Source organism: Bufo bufo, chromosome 4 (genome assembly GCF_905171765.1).
Source record: "Bufo bufo chromosome 4, aBufBuf1.1, whole genome shotgun sequence".
NCBI classification, from domain to species: domain Eukaryota; kingdom Metazoa; phylum Chordata; class Amphibia; order Anura; family Bufonidae; genus Bufo; species Bufo bufo.
In genome coordinates, this window is record NC_053392.1 from 635,178,202 (window position 1) to 635,190,989 (window position 12,788).

The 12,788-nt window shown below is 48.2% G+C and overlaps 1 protein-coding gene across 1 annotated transcript; it reads left to right on the forward strand.

The window, feature by feature from the left end:
- The first annotated feature begins 12,125 nt into the window (after positions 1-12,125).
- On the forward strand, positions 12,126-12,437 carry LOC120999880 (histone H4). Its single transcript, XM_040430930.1, has one exon. The coding sequence runs from the start codon at positions 12,126-12,128 to the stop codon at positions 12,435-12,437; it is 312 nt and encodes a 103-aa protein (XP_040286864.1).
- The last annotated feature ends 351 nt before the right edge of the window (positions 12,438-12,788 follow it).

The following is a 12,788-nucleotide window of genomic DNA, read 5'->3' on the forward strand; positions in this document are numbered from 1 at the left end:
GGCCCCGGCACCCAGACAGAGGAGAGAGGTCCCATAACAGAGAATCTGGCCTTATGTCAGCGCAGAATCTGTCTTCATGTCATAGCAGAGAATCAGGCTTCACGTCACCCACCACTGGAACAGGCCACTGTCACACATTTAGGCCCAGGCACCCAGGCAGAGGAGAGATGTCCCGTAACAGAGAATCTGGCTTCATGTCAGCGCAGAATCTGTCTTCATGTGCAGCGTACTCAAGTTGTGTGTAATAGGTGTTTCTGGGTGTAGTAGTGCAATATACACTAACCTGGTACGGCTGACTCTCTGCAAGGGCAGGTATAGGTAGAAATAGTTCGTGACGCCAGTGCCAAGTAAACGGTGGCACGCCGTTTGCGGATGCAGGAATAATTTGAGGAAACGTGGTATTAAAACAGAACTTCAACTTTAGTAGGTTTTCCAAGCAGAGACAATAATGGAAATGCAGTTCCTTAGCATACAGTCGATTTTGCAATTCGGTCGATGCAGGCAATTCAGTTACAGCAGGGTAATTACAGAGTGTTGAACACAGGACTTGCAGCACAGGAGCTTGCACTCTAATTCTGTCTGATCCTGGAATGTAGCAATTCTTCACCAAGGCCCATTAACCTAAGTCTGGCTTTATATCCTTGATTATGGCTTTTATAAGAACCTCCTCTGTCTTTCTCAGTACCTCTGGCTTTCCTGATCTTTGCCTCTGTTTCTCTCAGCTTCTGAAAGGTTCCTCAGACTCTTGGTCTAACATATTCCTGTTTCTGCACATGGGAATTCAGGAGGGAATCTTCTCCTGGGCAGCAGGCTTCTGGCCTGGACTTGTCTCAGACATTGTCTAATCTCCAACTGTAGAATACAGATACTAGACTCCGTCTGCCTTGCACTTCCCTGTCTGGGCCTTATATAAACTAGGGCTCCCTAGCTCCCTCTATGGACTAGAAGTAGGAATGACACCCCTAGCAGGCCTGTACATGCAAGTTTCAGTAACAGGGAAATACACACATTACATGACATTTTATAAAACTAACATATAGCAACTTCCCATAATTAAGGAGGGACGACAGCACACCAAGTGACCTTTGGTAGTGACGGGTATTACAGTTCCCGTACACTACATATGTCATAGCAGAGAATCAGGCTTCACGTCACCCACCACTGGAACAGGCCACTGTCACACATTTAGGCCCAGGCACCCAGACAGAGGAGAGAGGTCCCGTAACAGAGAATCAGGCCTTATGTCAGCGCAGAATCTGTATTCATGTCATAGCAGAGAATCAGGCTTCACGTCACCCACCACTGGAACAGGCCACTGTCACACATTTAGGCCCCGGCACCCAGGCAGAGGAGAGAGGTCCCGTAACAGAGAATCTGGCCTTATGTCAGCGCAGAATCTGTCTTCATGTCATAGCAGAGAATCAGGCTTCACGTCACCCACCACTGGAACAGGCCACTGTCACATATTTAGGCCCAGGCACCCAGACAGAGGAGAGCGGTCCTGTAACAGAGAATCTGGCCTTATGTCAGCACAGAATCAGTCTTCATGTCATAGCAGAGAATCAGGCTTCATGTCACCCACCACTGGAACAGGCCACTGTCACACATTTAGGCCCCGGCACCCAGACAGAGGAGAGCGGTCCCGTAACAGAGAATCTGGCCTTATGTCAGCGCAGAATCAGTCTTCATGTCATAGCAGAGAATCAGGCTTCTCGTCACCCAACACTGGAACAGGCCACTGTCACACATTTAGGCCCCGGCACCCAGACAGAGGAGAGCGGTCCCGTAACAGAGAATCTGGCCTTATGTCAGCGCAGAATCAGTCTTCATGTCATAGCAGAGAATCTGGCTTCATGTCAGCAGAGAATCAGTCTTCATGTCATAGCAGAGAATCTGTCTTCATGTCATAGCAGAGAATCAGGCTTCACGTCACCCACCACTGGAACAGGCCACTGTCACACATTTAGGCCCCGACACCCAGACAGAGGAGAGGTTCATTCAACTTTGGGTTGCCCCGCAATATAATGGTAAAATGAAAATAAAAATAGTATTGAATGAGGAAGTGCCCTGGAGTACAATAATATATGGTTAAGGGGAGGTAGTTAATATCTAATCTGCACAAGGGATGGACAGGTCCTGTGGGATCCATGCCTGGTACATTTTTATGAACGTCAGCTTGTCCACATTGGCTGTAGACAGGCGGCTGCGTTTGTCTGTAATGACGCCCCCTGCCGTGCTGAATACACGTTCAGACAAAACGCTGGCCGCCGGGCAGGCCAGCACCTCCAAGGCATAAAAGGCTAGCTCTGGCCACGTGGACAATTTGGAGACCCAGAAGTTGAATGGGGCCGAACCATCAGTCAGTACGTGGAGGGGTGTGCACAGGTACTGTTCCACCATGTTAGTGAAATGTTGCCTCCTGCTAACACGTTCCGTATCAGGTGGTGGTGCAGTTAGCTGTGGCGTGGTGACAAAACTTTTCCACATCTCTGCCATGCTAACCCTGCCCTCAGAGGAGCTGGCCGTGACACAGCTGCGTTGGCGACCTCTTGCTCCTCCTCTGCCTTCGCCTTGGGCTTCCACTGGTTCCCCTGTGACATTTGGGAATGCTCTCAGTAGCGCGTCTACCAACGTGCGCTTGAACTCGCGCATCTTCCTATCACGCTCCAGTGTAGGAAGTAAGGTGGGCACATTGTCTTTGTACCGGGGATCCAGCAGGGTGGCAACCCAGTAGTCCGCACACGTTAAAATGTGGGCAACTCTGCTGTCGTTGCGCAGGCACTGCAGCATGTAGTCGCTCATGTGTGCCAGGCTGCCCAGAGGTAAGGACAAGCTGTCCTCTGTGGGAGGCGTATCGTCATCGTCCTGTGTTTCCCCCCAGCCACGCACCAGTGATGGGCCCGAGCTGCTTTGGGTGCCACCCCGCTGCGAACATGCTTCATCCTCATCCTCCTCCACCTCCTCCTCATCCTCGTCCTCCTCGTCCTCCAGTAGTGGGCCCTGTCTGGCCACATTTGTACCTGGCCTCTGCTGTGGCAAAAAACCTCCCTCTGAGTCACTTCGAAGAGACTGGCCTGAAAGTGCTAAAAATGACCCCTCTTCCTCCTCTTCCTCCTGGGCCACCTCCTCTTCCATCATCGCCCTAAGTGTTTTCTCAAGGAGACATAGAAGTGGTATTGTAACGCTGATAACGGCGTCATCGCCACTGGCCATGTTGGTGGAGTACTCGAAACAGCGCAACAGGGCACACAGGTCTCGCATGGAGGCCCAGTCATTGGTGGTGAAGTGGGTCTGATCCGCAGTGCGACTGACCCGTGCGTGCTGCAGCTGAAACTCCACTATGGCCTGCTGCTGCTCGCACAGTCTGTCCAGCATGTGCAAGGTGGAGTTCCACCTGGTGGGCACGTCGCATATGAGGCGGTGAGCGGGAAGGCCGAAGTTACGCTGTAGCGCAGACAGGCGAGCAGCGGCAGGGTGTGAACGCCGGAAGCGCGCACAGACGGCCCGCACTTTATGCAGCAGCTCTGACATGTCGGGGTAGTTGCGAATGAACTTCTGCACCACCAAATTCAGCGCATGCGCCAGGCAAGGGATGTGCGTCAAACCGGCTAGTCCCAGAGCTGCAACGAGATTTCGCCCATTATCGCACACCACCAGGCCGGGCTTGAGGCTCACCGGCAGCAACCACTCGTCGGTCTGTTGTTCTATACCCCGCCACAACTCCTGCGCGGTGTGGGGCCTGTCCCCCAAACATATGAGTTTCAGAATGGCCTGCTGACGTTTACCCCGGGCTGTGCTGAAGTTGGTGGTGAAGGTGTGTGGCTGACTGGATGAGCAGGTGGAAGAAGAGGAGGAGGAAGCTGAGGAGGAGGAGGAGGAGACAGGAGGCAAAGAATGTTGCCCTGCGATCCTTGGCGGCGGAAGGACGTGCGCCAAACAGCTCTCCGCCTGGGGCCCAGCCGCCACTACATTTACCCAGTGTGCAGTTAGGGAGATATAGCGTCCCTGGCCGTGCTTACTGGTCCACGTATCTGTGGTTAGGTGGACCTTGCCACAGATGGCGTTGCGCAGTGCACACTTGATTTTATCGGACACTTGGTTGTGCAGGGAAGGCACGGCTCTCCTGGAGAAGTAGTGGCGGCTGGGAACAACATACTGTGGGACAGCAAGTGACATGAGCTGTTTGAAGCTGTCTGTCTCCACCAGCCTGAATAACAGCATTTCATAGGCCAGTAGTTTAGAAATGCTGGCATTCAGGGCCAGGGATCGAGGGTGGCTAGGTGGGAATTTACGCTTTCTCTCAAATGTTTGTGAGAAGGAGAGCTGAACGCTGCCGTGTGACATGGTTGAGATGCTTGGTGACGCAGGTGGTGGTGTTGGTGGTACATCCCATGTTTGCTGGGCGGCAGGTGCCAACGTTCCTCCAGAGGCCGAGGAAGAGGCCGAGGCGGCGGCAGCAGCAGCAGAAGAGGCCGAGGCGGCGGCAGCAGCAGAAGAGGCCGAGGCGGCAGCAGCAGAAGAGGTAGCAGGGGGAGCCTGAGTGACTTCCTTGTTTTTAAGGTGTTTACTCCACTGCAGTTCATGCTTTGCATGCAGGTGCCTGGTCATGCAGGTTGTGCTAAGGTTCAGAACGTTAATGCCTCGCTTCAGGCTCTGATGGCACAGCGTGCAAACCACTCGGGTCTTGTCGTCAGCACATTGTTTGAAGAAGTGCCATGCCAGGGAACTCCTTGAAGCTGCCTTTGGGGTGCTCGGTCCCAGATGGCGGCGGTCAGTAGCAGACGGACTCTCTTGGCGGCGGGTGTTCTGATTTTGCCCCCTGCTCCCTCTTTTGCTACGCTGTTGGCTCGGTCTCACCACTGCCTCTTCCTCCGAACTGTGAAAGTCAGTGGCACGACCTTCATTCCATGTGGGGTCTAGGACCACATCGTCCCCTGCATCGTCTTCCACCCAGTCTTGACCCCTGACCTCCTGTTCAGTCTGCACACTGCAGAAAGACGCAGCAGTTGGCACCTGTGTTTCATCATCATCAGAGACGTGCTGAGGTGGTATTCCCATGTCCTCATCATCCGGAAACATAAGTGGTTGTGCGTTAGTGCATTCTATGTCTTCCACCCCTGGTGAAGGGCTAGGTGGATGCCCTTGGGAAACCCTGGCAGCAGAGTCTTCAAACAGCATAAGAGACTGCTGCATAACTTGAGGCTCAGACAGTTTCCCTGATATGCATGGGGGTGATGTGACAGACCGATGGGCTTGGTTTTCATGCGCCATCTGTGCGCTTTCTGCAGAAGACTGGGTGGGAGATAATGTGAACGTGCTGGATCCACTGTCAGCCACCCAATTGACTAATGCCTGTACCTGCTCAGGCCTTACCATCCTTAGAACGGCATTGGGCCCCACCAAATATCCCTGTAAATTCTGGCGGCTACTGGGACCTGAGGTAGTTGGTTTTTTAGGCGCTGGGTGACAGGCTCATCTTGCCCCTGATGTAGTATATGGCCAAAAAATAACCAGACTGTTGATGGTTAAATGCACTTCGGTGACACAGGCTCATCCTGCAGCTGATGTAGGATATAGCACAAAATAACCACACTATTGATGGTTAAATGGACTTGGTGATAGCTTGTGCCGATCACCCCAGAAAAAAAGTGATATAAAAACGCTCTGGGCAGCCTCAAAAAAGTGAGCAAGTCAATATTAGCACTTCAATGATCCACAGCTGCAGATCGATCACAGAATGAAGTCTTATGAGGAGTTAATCTGCCTAATCTCGCCCTAACGTCGCAGCTGCAACCTCTCCCTACACTTGAATCAGCAGAGTGACGTGCAGCGCTACGTGACCCAAGCTTATATAGAGCCCGGGTCACATGGTGCACTGGCCAATCACAGCCATGCCAATAGTAGTCATGGCTGTGATGGCCTCTTGGGGCAAGTAGTATGACGCTTGTTGATTGGCTGCTTTGCAGCCTTTCAAAAAGCGCCAAGAAAGCGCCGAACACCGAACCCGGACTTTTACGGAAATGTTCGGGTTCGTGTCCGTGTCACGGACACCCCAAAATTCGGTACGATCCCGAACTATACAGTTCGGGTTCGCTCATCCCTAGTTATGAGGGATCTTGCATTTTCCCATTGTTATTGAGGTGCAGTATACCTGATTGAACACCCAAACCGGTTGTGCCTTCTCTCAACCTCACTTGTGGACTTACGCCTCCTAAACCACACAGACGGGCAAAATCGCCTGGTACTGTAATAATATCCTTTTCTTTCCCTGTTGTGTTCATCCCTCTGTACCTTTTTCTTTCTTTTATTGATTATTTTACCATTTATTGCGTTAGATTCATCTGACAAGTTTACTTCTTGTGGGAAAGTGTTGTTGCTAACCATACGGTTGTCTTACTAGTTGTTTACTATCTGTTTATCCGTCTGGTAATTGGGGCCTCTCCTCATTCATATGGATCTTAAAATTCTATCATTAAACGCTAAAGGGATCAATTGCCCCCCAGAAAAGATCATATGTTTGGCGAGAGGTGACCAAAGCAGCAGCAGACCTTGTTTGCATCCAGGAGACTCATTTGTTGCAAGAGGATGCTAAACGCATTCACCACCACTCCTTTCCTCATGTTTTGCGCTCTCATTTCAGCAAGAAATCTAGGGGGATTTTTATAGCCGTCAAGAACACGGTTGCCTTCATTATGATCTCTTCTAAGTTGGATCCTAGTGGCCGATACATCATCTTGGTATGTTCCGTTAATAATGTTACTTATACGTTAGTCAACATCTATGCACCCAACGCCCATCAAATTACCTTTTTACGTAAACTACTAAAGAAGGTTAACGCCATGAAACAAGGGAAAACTATTATTTGTGGTGACTTCAATATGATAATGGATCGGTCACTGGATTCTACTTGCTCTACAAGGCGGTTGGAGGGAGGGGTCGCCTCTCTCTTGCAGTCTGAGGGTCTTATTGATGTTTGGAGAGCCCAGCACAGTGCGGAGAGGGACTACACCTTCTTCTGGCCGCCTCATCTTTCATAGTCCCGTATAGATATGTTTTTGATTGATCACCCTACTCTTATGCATGCAAAGTCCTCGAGTATTGGACTTATTCAGTGGTCTGACCAGGCCCCAATTACATTAACCCTGGAAAATCTTTACCAGTCCTCAAGAGCTCCCATTTGGCGAAATGACATATCTCTATACCATAATCTGGAATCTGTTGAGGAGCTCTCTAAAGAATTGCAGTAGTTTTTTGCCTTTAACGAGGGTTCTGTTTCAGATAAATACACAGTGTGGCAAACCCACAAAGCATTCATAAGGGGTTCCTTGATTAGATTAAAACACAAATTGAGAAAGATTAGAGAAAAAGAATCTTCACAATTATTGAAATCTATTGCAGACCTTGAGAGTCTTAATAAAGCATCACCTACAGTTCATACCTCTAACTTATTGAGGATAGAGAGGGACAAATTAGGATGCCTGCTTTCCCAAAATTACTCTAAGACCCTGCTCAGAATGAAGTTGAGATATTACGCCCAGGGAAACAGAGCAGATAAACTACTAGCCAACCAAATTAAAACCCACCAATCAAAAACAAAAATACCATATCTCTTGCATCCATCATCTAATGCTAAATTGCTGGACCCTAGAGATATCGTGGAACAGTTTCGCACCTATTATCATGCCCTGTACAATCTCAAGGACAATATCCCTGTACCAGAGAATTACCCTAGTCTTGTGGAGGATTTTTTTTTAGCAAAATCCAACCTACCTACTGTCCCCTCATCACAATTGCAATTGTTAAATGCCCCCCCCCCCCCCCCCCACTTCTACAGAACTCCAAAAGCTGATCTTGTCTCTCCCACAGGGCAAATCCCCAGGCCCGGACGGTTTGTCAAATGAGTATTATAGACATTTTCTCCCTATTTTGTCCCCTTATATTTTAGATATTTTTAATAAAGCTCTAGATGGGACTCCCTTCCCTTCAGAAATGCTCACGGCTCTAATTGTCACTCTGCCCAAACCCGGAAAAACTCCAGATATACCTAAAAATTTTAGGCCAATTTCTTTACTCAACTCGGACCTAAAAATATTTGCCAAATTGATTGCCATTAGGTTATCACCCATACTGCCATCCCTAATCAAGGACGACCAGACGGGTTTTGTCAAGGGCCAACTATCATCAGATAATACCAGGAGATTGGTGAATCTCTTTAACTATGCTGAGCAGAAAATTTTTCCCCTACTAGCTGTGACGCTTGACGCCGAGAAAGCGTTTGACCGCTTAGACTGGTCATTCGCTTTTTCGGTCCTCCAGAAGATGGGGTTTAGAGGAAATATAATGAATGTCTTTCATAGCCTATACCACTCTCCTATGGCCAAAGTATGGGTCAACGGGGTAGTATCAAATCCTTTCCATATCACTAATGGATCACGCCAAGGGTGCCCATTATCACCCCTCTTATTTATCTTAGCCCTGGAACCCCTTGCCCAACACATACGAAATTCCCCCCTCATACAAGGTGTAGATATAGGTGGACGAGATGACAGAATTTCACTTCATGCAGACGACATCATTCTTACTCTGTCGAACCCCCTCACATCCTTGGGCTTTGCTCTAGATATCATAAAACACTTTGGCTTGTTATCCTATTATAAAATCAACAGTTCTAAGTCTCAAGTCCTACCGATTAATATCCCTCAAAGTGAAATTGCACTATTAAAAACCATGCACCCCCTAGATTGGCAGGAATCAGAACTCCCATACTTAGGAATAAAGCTCACGTTCCCTTCTTCTCTCTTATAGAAGCGTAATTATGAGCCCCTTCTTTCGACTATGTCCTCCGACTTTGCTCAGTTCTCCATGAGGGAGATTTCATGGGTAGGAAGGGTGATGACTTTGCCTAAACTGATCTACACCTTCCGAGCTCTCCCAATTCCGGTCCCCCTATTATTTTTTAAGAAAGCACAGACCTGCTTATCTAAATACATTTGGAAAACATCCAAGCCTAGGATTGCGCAGAGACAAGTATTTTTGAGGAAAGGTGCTGGGGGAATAGGACTACCCTACATCCGTGACTATTACAAAGCAATAGGTCTTTCACTAGCTAGGGAATGGTGGACATTAGATTGCACTAAAGCCTGGCATCAAATTGAATCCGACTCGATTGGTGGAGGGTCCTTGAGAGACCTTTTGATTCGAATGGAATAGGAAGATTCCTGACCTCACCCTTATGACAGAAAAACATGTAGGGAAACTCTGGCTTCAAGCCCACGTAGCTTTCCCAGATTCTAAAGATTTCTTATTTTCTCATTCTGACACATATACTCTAGAGTCTTCTCTCCAGAACATCACCTTCTCCAAATGGCGGGAGGGTGGGATAGAGAAAGTGTCTCAGCTTGTCTCAGCTGATGGAATACTCTCCTTCCCTAATATCCAACAAGTGTTCCAACTACCGTCCGGAGAAATATTTCATTATCTTAGGATCAAACATTTCCTTACAACTATTCTTAAGGCACCCCCTCCTATCCATAAAGGGATCCTCCAATTATTTCAATCCCAGGCTTATTGAGGAAAGGGGCGACTGGTCGTATCTATAATTTCTTAGGTGATAAAACCAAATTTATCAAAACTAAACCTTTTAAAAAGTGTGAACAGAAGATAGGGGCTCATTTCCAGATGACTCTTGGTCACATGCTATTGGCTTCTTAACCTCTAATTTCAAGTGTGTCCCCCACTATGAGGCGGGAGTTAAGACGCTCCTAAATCGGTATTTTACACCCCAGAGGTTACACACTATATACCCTTCTACCTCCCCTTTATGTTGGAGGGGATGTGGATGGGTTCATTGTTTCACATTCTCTGGTCATGCCCAATTATCGCCATTGGTCGGTGAACTAACTAACCTAGCCATATTGCCATCTCCAGAACTAGCACTCTTATCTGTAGGCATCCATCACATTCACCCTACTCTCAGACCTATAGTCGGACAAACTTTCCTCAGTGCCAAATTGATTGTGACCCGTCATTGGAAAAGTCAAATTCCTCCTGATTTTTCAGAGGTGGTCAATGAGTTAAAGGGTTCCTGTCACCCCACAAAACTCATTATTATTTTTTTGGATAGTTATATTCCTTATAGCGCGATATAGGAGAATATAATAGTCTTACTTACATTCATGCGGCCGTTTCTTTAGAAAACGAAGTTTTATCATATGTAAATCAGGGCTCTACCAGCAAGTAGGGCGTCTACGTGCTGGTAGCCGCAGCAGAAAACCGCCCCCTCGCCGTGTTGATTGACAGGGCCAGCCGGGATCTCCTCCTCCGACCGGCCATGTCAGTATTTCAAAAATCGCGCGCCTCTGGTCATTCGGCGCAGGCGCTCTGAGATGAGGAGGCTCGTCTCCTCAGCACTCCCTCAGTGCGCCTGCGCCGATGACATCACCGATGACATCGGGGGATTGGCAAAATATGCATTACATGTAGAGGCCGGTAATACAGAGGTTGTAATATAATGTGGAGGCTGGTGATGTAATGTGGAGGCTGGTAGTATGGAGGCTGTAATGTAATGTAGAGACTGGTAATATTGAGTCTGTAATATAATGTGGAGGAAGGTAATGTAATATGGAGGCTGTAATAGAAACATAGATGTAATGTGGAGGATGTAATGTAAGGTGGAGGCTTTAATGTAATGCAGAGGCTGGTAATATATAGGCTGTAATATAATGTAGAGGCTGTGATGTAATGTGGAGGCTGGTAGTATGGAGGCTGTAATGTAATGTTTAGGATGTGATGTAATTTAGAGGACGATAATATGGAGTCTGTAATATAAGGTGGAGGCTATAATGCAGAGGCTGTAATAGAATGTGGAGGCTGTAATAGAAACATAGGTGTAATATGGAGGCTATAATGTAATGCAGAGGCTGGTAATATGAAGGCTGTAATATTATGTGATGTAATGTGGAGGCTGAAATGTAGAGGCTGGTAGTATGGAGGCTGTAATGTAATGTAGAGGCTGGTAATATGGAGGCTGTAATATAACGTGGAGGAAGATAATGTAATATGGAGGCTGTAATAGAAACATAGATGTAATATGGAGGCTATAATGTAATGCAGAGGCTGTAATAGAATGTGGAGGCTGGTAGTATGGAGGCTGTAATATAAGGTGGAGGCTATAATGTAATGCAGAGGCTGTAATAGAATGTGGAGGCTGGTAGTATGGAGGCTGGAATATAATGTGGAAGCTGTAATATTATATATAGGCTGTAATGTAATGTGGAGGCTGTAATGTAATGTAGAGGCTGGTAGTATGGAGGCTGTAATGTTATGTAGAGGCTGGTAATATGGAGGCTGTGATGTAATGTAGAGGCTGGTAGTATGGAGGCTGTAATGTAATATAGAGGCTGGTAGTATGGAGGCTGTAATATAATGTGGAGGAAGATAATGTAATATGGAGGCTGTAATAGAAACATAGATGTAATATGGAGGCTATAATGTAATGCAGAGGCTGTAATAGAATGTGGAGGCTGGTAGTATGGAGGCTGTAATAGAATGTGGAGGCTGGTAGTATGGAGGCTGTAATATAATGTTGAGGAAGATAATGTAATATGGAGGCTGTAATAGAAACATAGATGTAATATGGAGGCTGTAATGTAATGTGGAGGCTGTAATATTATGTGGAGCCTGGTAATGTAATGTGGAGGCTGTAATGTAATGTAGAGGCTGTAATATAATGTGGAGGAAGATAATGTAATATGGAGGCTGTAATAGAAACATAGATGTAATATGGAGGCTGTAATATAAGGTGGAGGCTATAATGTAATGCAGAGGCTGTAATAGAATGTGGAGGCTGGTAGTATGGAGGCTGTAATATAATGTGGAGGTTGATAATATAATATAGAGACTTTATTTTAATGTGAAGGATATGATGTAATTTACAGGCTGGTAACATGGAGGCTGGAAAATGAAAACCACCAGCACTTCTGAGCTCAGCCAATCAGAGCTGGAGGGCGGGGCCTGGAGTTCAGGAACAGCCCCGCCCCCAGTTCTCTTTCAGGTCCGCCCATGCTCCATATAAAGGAGGGCTCTGGGCTGAGCAGTCACTGCTCTCTGCTCCTCACACCTAGAAGATGTCTGGTCGCGGTAAAGGAGGGAAAGGGCTCGGGAAAGGCGGCGCCAAGCGGCACAGGAAGGTGCTCCGTGATAACATCCAGGGCATCACCAAGCCTGCCATCCGCCGCCTAGCTCGCAGGGGAGGCGTCAAGCGCATCTCCGGCCTCATCTATGAGGAGACTCGCGGGGTGCTGAAAGTCTTCCTGGAGAACGTCATCCGGGACGCCGTCACCTACACCGAGCACGCCAAGAGGAAGACCGTCACCGCCATGGACGTGGTCTACGCGCTCAAGCGCCAGGGCCGCACTCTCTACGGCTTCGGGGGTTAATGCTGCCGCCTCCGTCCTCACAGCACAAAGGCTCTTCTCAGAGCCGCCCACATCTTCCCGGGGAGGAGGAGCTACAATTCCACTGAGGGGTTAACACCGCCCGCCCATCAGGGGACGGAGAGCCGGACAATTGCCGCTCTTCTCCGCACAGTGAATAGTGGACTGTTCTCCCCTTCTTCGGTAGGACGGTCGTGGGGAACGGGAGAAGGCGGCCACTGACGGGTTAATACTGAGCAGGCTATGGGGGCGGGGCTATAGAACTAGTACCATGGCTTTTGAAATTCCCGCTCAATTACCGTCCGGTAAGAATTCAGCGGCCGTGGAGAAGCTCCGGCTCATCTGAATGGATGG

What these genes read in the sequence shown, in the direction of transcription:
- LOC120999880 (XM_040430930.1), top strand. Translation starts at nt 12,126, where the DNA reads ATGTCTGGTCGCGGTAAAGGAGGGAAAGGGCTCGGGAAAGGCGGCGCC.